This window comes from Macrobrachium nipponense, chromosome 11 (genome assembly GCF_015104395.2).
Source record: "Macrobrachium nipponense isolate FS-2020 chromosome 11, ASM1510439v2, whole genome shotgun sequence".
NCBI classification, from domain to species: Eukaryota; Metazoa; Arthropoda; class Malacostraca; order Decapoda; family Palaemonidae; genus Macrobrachium; species Macrobrachium nipponense.
Window position 1 is genome coordinate 81,388 of NC_061087.1, and position 3,675 is coordinate 85,062.

General features: G+C 38.6%; 1 protein-coding gene across 1 annotated transcript in view; it reads right to left on the reverse strand.

The window, feature by feature from the left end:
• LOC135214285 (cuticle protein 7-like) overlaps nucleotides 1–1,872 on the reverse strand; it is a 3,321-nt gene extending 1,449 nt beyond the window's left edge. Inside the window, exons 1-2 of the mRNA XM_064248457.1 lie at nucleotides 1,721–1,872; nucleotides 1–128 (exon numbers count right to left, since the gene is read on the reverse strand). Of these exons, the coding sequence (XP_064104527.1) occupies nucleotides 1–128; nucleotides 1,721–1,735 (143 nt within the window). The 5' untranslated portion in view covers nucleotides 1,736–1,872. The remainder of the gene's footprint in view (nucleotides 129–1,720) is intronic.
• Nucleotides 1,873–3,675: the final 1,803 nt, after the last annotated feature.

Consider the following 3,675-nt stretch of genomic DNA (forward strand, 5'->3'; position numbering starts at 1 on the left):
TCCTGCACGGCGTAGGCGAAATCGAAGGGCATGCCCGGCTCGTAGGATGGGGGAGGGTGTCCGTATGGAGGACCATCGGGCTTAGGGACCGCTGATGCAATCGCTACGACGGCGAGGGCCACCAAAAGCTGAGGTTTCGTGAGAAAAATAAAGAGCGTGAATGGAAAAAATGAGAGCATTTCCATATCACGAGCATTGGTTGTAAAAATAAAAGTATTATGCGGAAATATAAGAGGTTCAATGATAAAAGTACAAGTAACGATAAAAACGAAAAATTATTCAGGAACATAGAAGTAGGTACTAAGATGCATAGAAAAATTAATCAGAAACATAAAAACGGTCACCTGAAAAACATAACAACAGAAGCATCTATAAGGACAATATGGAGGTTGATCATAAAAAACAGCTCAGTGATCAAAGCATGTGTCTTATGTAACTAAATAGCCATGGAGCAAGGTAACAAGATATCAGACATAGAGATATACGAACAGACAGGTTGAAAGACATTATGTGCATTACGAAGTAACGTTTCGAATGCTCGTGAATGTATTTAAAGGTTTAATGTAATCTTAAAGGACAAAAACTGAAGGCCTTGTGTTATGTTATATTGATTCTACTCTTTGCATTGCACAGTAATTACGAGTACTGCATGGCTTCAATGTATATTTCTTCTCTTTGTATCTTACTAGTCTGGCGAATGTTTTATCATTCCCGTGTTATAACTGTTGCTCTCAAAACAGAAAATACTCCAGTCTTACTGATCACAATGATATAATATAATCAATGACAACACGGGAGGACACAGATTAGATATTGAAGAACATTGAAATAAAAGATTTACACTGAGTTTTGACCTGTGAAGGAGGAAACTGAAAAAAGGGTAAAGATGTAGATTTGTTGATATAAAGAAACGGAAAACAAACCAACATATGGAGATGGAACACGGGTGAAAAAGTACAAAAAGGATGAAGATTTCGTGAAAAAGATAACGCAACGAAACTGAAAAGCTGCGACAATAATGTTGAAAGGAAGGCATGCAGCGTCCAGTGCTCAAAGATATGAAAGTCAAGCAGTTATTTTTGTACATTTTTCTGTGATGCAGGAGAGCACATCGATACTTTCTGGCGTGTTATTATGCTTTCAATATAACAGAGGAGCTATTACGCACCCTGCTATAAACACCTGAGATGTTCTCTTTCAGAAAGCTTCAAGTGGAGACAAAAGTTTATGAAACTTATTAGAAAATGGTAAGAGGTAAAGACGAAGCGTTCACAGTAATTAAATTTCCAAATAGAAAGCGTTCCCAATTGTCAAATTAAAAAAACTTCTTTCAGTTTTCTTCTGAAGATTGAAAAAGAAACCCACAAAATCACTGTGTAACGTGTTTACTTCTAAGTATTTACATTTCATTTTACTCCACGAGTTTGGAGTAAAATTAAATGTAAATACTTAGAAGTAAACGCATTACACATGATTTTGTGGGTTTCTTTTTCAATTGTCTAATTGTTATTATGAAGCCCGACTCTCCCTGTTGTACATGCATGGTGTCCGATTTGTGAAATTAAAGAGACCACTCATTGTCACCTGAGTTACAGATATTCATCTCTCATATACAGTAACTGTAAACACACACACAATATATATATACATATATATATATATATATATATATATATATATATTGTGTGTGTGGATGCGCGCAACACATCCAGAGACTAACCTTAGCAGACATCATGTTGAATTGAGTGCTGTCGAAGGTGTGGTGTCGCAAAGAGAGCACGCAAAACTTTATATAGTTGGCCGCCAACCACAGTCGCAGAAGACGCCTGATTTTCTTCAACCTCACAATAGCCACAATTAGGTGCGCGCGCGCGTGCGTGTATGTGTGTGAGAGAGGGGGGTGGGGAAGGAGACGGGGTAAATCTTCACTTTTACATGTGGCCGCGTCAGGTAAGGAGGAGACCCACAAAGCAAGATGGCCCCCCAGGTGGGAGACGCGCTCTATAGCGATGATTGCGTCATGTGCGGACAAAACTTGAGAGGTGCTGTTTAAGCTCTTGTTAAATAAATAGGCTATTAGATCTGGGAACAGTTATATTCTTCAACAGGCTGTTACTTCCGCAAATCCCTTTTACTTTCATTCGTCATGTTCAGATTTTCCTTTTCCAGTCTATTCTGTTATTCATAACTCAATCTGGAATGTATTCAATTTTTCCTCTGAACTTTTCTGCAGTTTCAATCTCTTCCAGCGGTTTTTAAGTTTCATCTTTCTCTGATGCCACCACTGCCACTAGGTTGATACATACCTCATTTGCAACAGTTTAGCAATTCTAGACTAACTCCGCTGCAATGTTCGTATGTATGGAGAAATTCATCACCAAAACAGGGTCGTAGGTGTGTCCGTCCTAACGTTCCGTTAATGCTAAGAAGTCGCAAGATTTTCACAATTGTCTCCGAGTTTCTTTAAAAATGCTTATTATATACCATATCTAGAAACCAAGTGCTATAAAGGCTGTTGATTTTGGACCGCATGAGAGCACTATCACAGTAGTAGCCAAGAATCGTGTCCACATATTAGCTTTTTTGTGTGTGACAACTTGAGAAGAGAGGTAGGTTCCTGTAAGGAAGAGAAGAGTACAATAAGTAAAAAATGGATTTGAACTAAAAGGCTAAATCCGATTTTCAGCTTCCAGCTTAAATATGCCATGGTTTTAAAATCATCTTAAATGGTTCTTTTCATAAAAAGAAAATGGCTGCCTTTCACGGCAGGTATATTTCAAGTGCAGTATCCATAGACTTAAGCAACTATGGAATGAATTCTTTTAGATATTTTGTTTAAAAATAGATCTTAACATGAGACGTGAGCTCTGCAAGATCTTGATTGATCTTAAAGCATTTATACTTAAAGAGCTGATATACTTTTATCACGCACGGATTTGACCTTGACGAACATGCATAGGAATATTTTAACATAATAAATCAATTATCAGAAAGATAGAGAAAGCCCTATATAAAATAAATGCAGCTGATGCAACTATCACCTGCAATACAACATAACAACTTAGAATAATTCAGATTCAGTGAAGAGCCGACTATGCTACATCGTTTTATATTTGACATGATTCAGCAAAAGTCGGACGCGTTTATCTCTCCACCACTATTTTCCAATAGTTACAATTTCGAACAGTTTTAAGCGTGATTGTTTTGGTGCTTTCGTATTTTCATCAGATTTTCTCATGAGTAGTTCGCCCTACAAATGATGACATTTCCTGAAAGCACACAAGGGTGTTCGGAGATCAGCTTGTTTGTTTGTTTGTATGGTGTTTTTACATTGCATGGAACCAGTAGTTATTCAGCAACGGGACCAACGGCTTTACGTGACTTCCGAACCACGTCGAGAGTGAACTTCTATCACCAGAAATACACATCTCTCACTCCTCAATGGAATGGCAGAGAATCGACCACCGAGGTGGGACGCAAACACCATACAACCACGCCACCGAGGCGCTCGTTCGGAGATCAGCGCACTCAGTTACTGCAGCGATGTTTTTAACAGAACCGAATAATAAATCTCCTGGCAAAACTGCTCTCTCGGTTATTGACCTTCACATGCATCTGTCTGGCAACCAGCTGGCTGCAATGTGACTCAGAAGCGCTTTTCAGCAATAACATGTT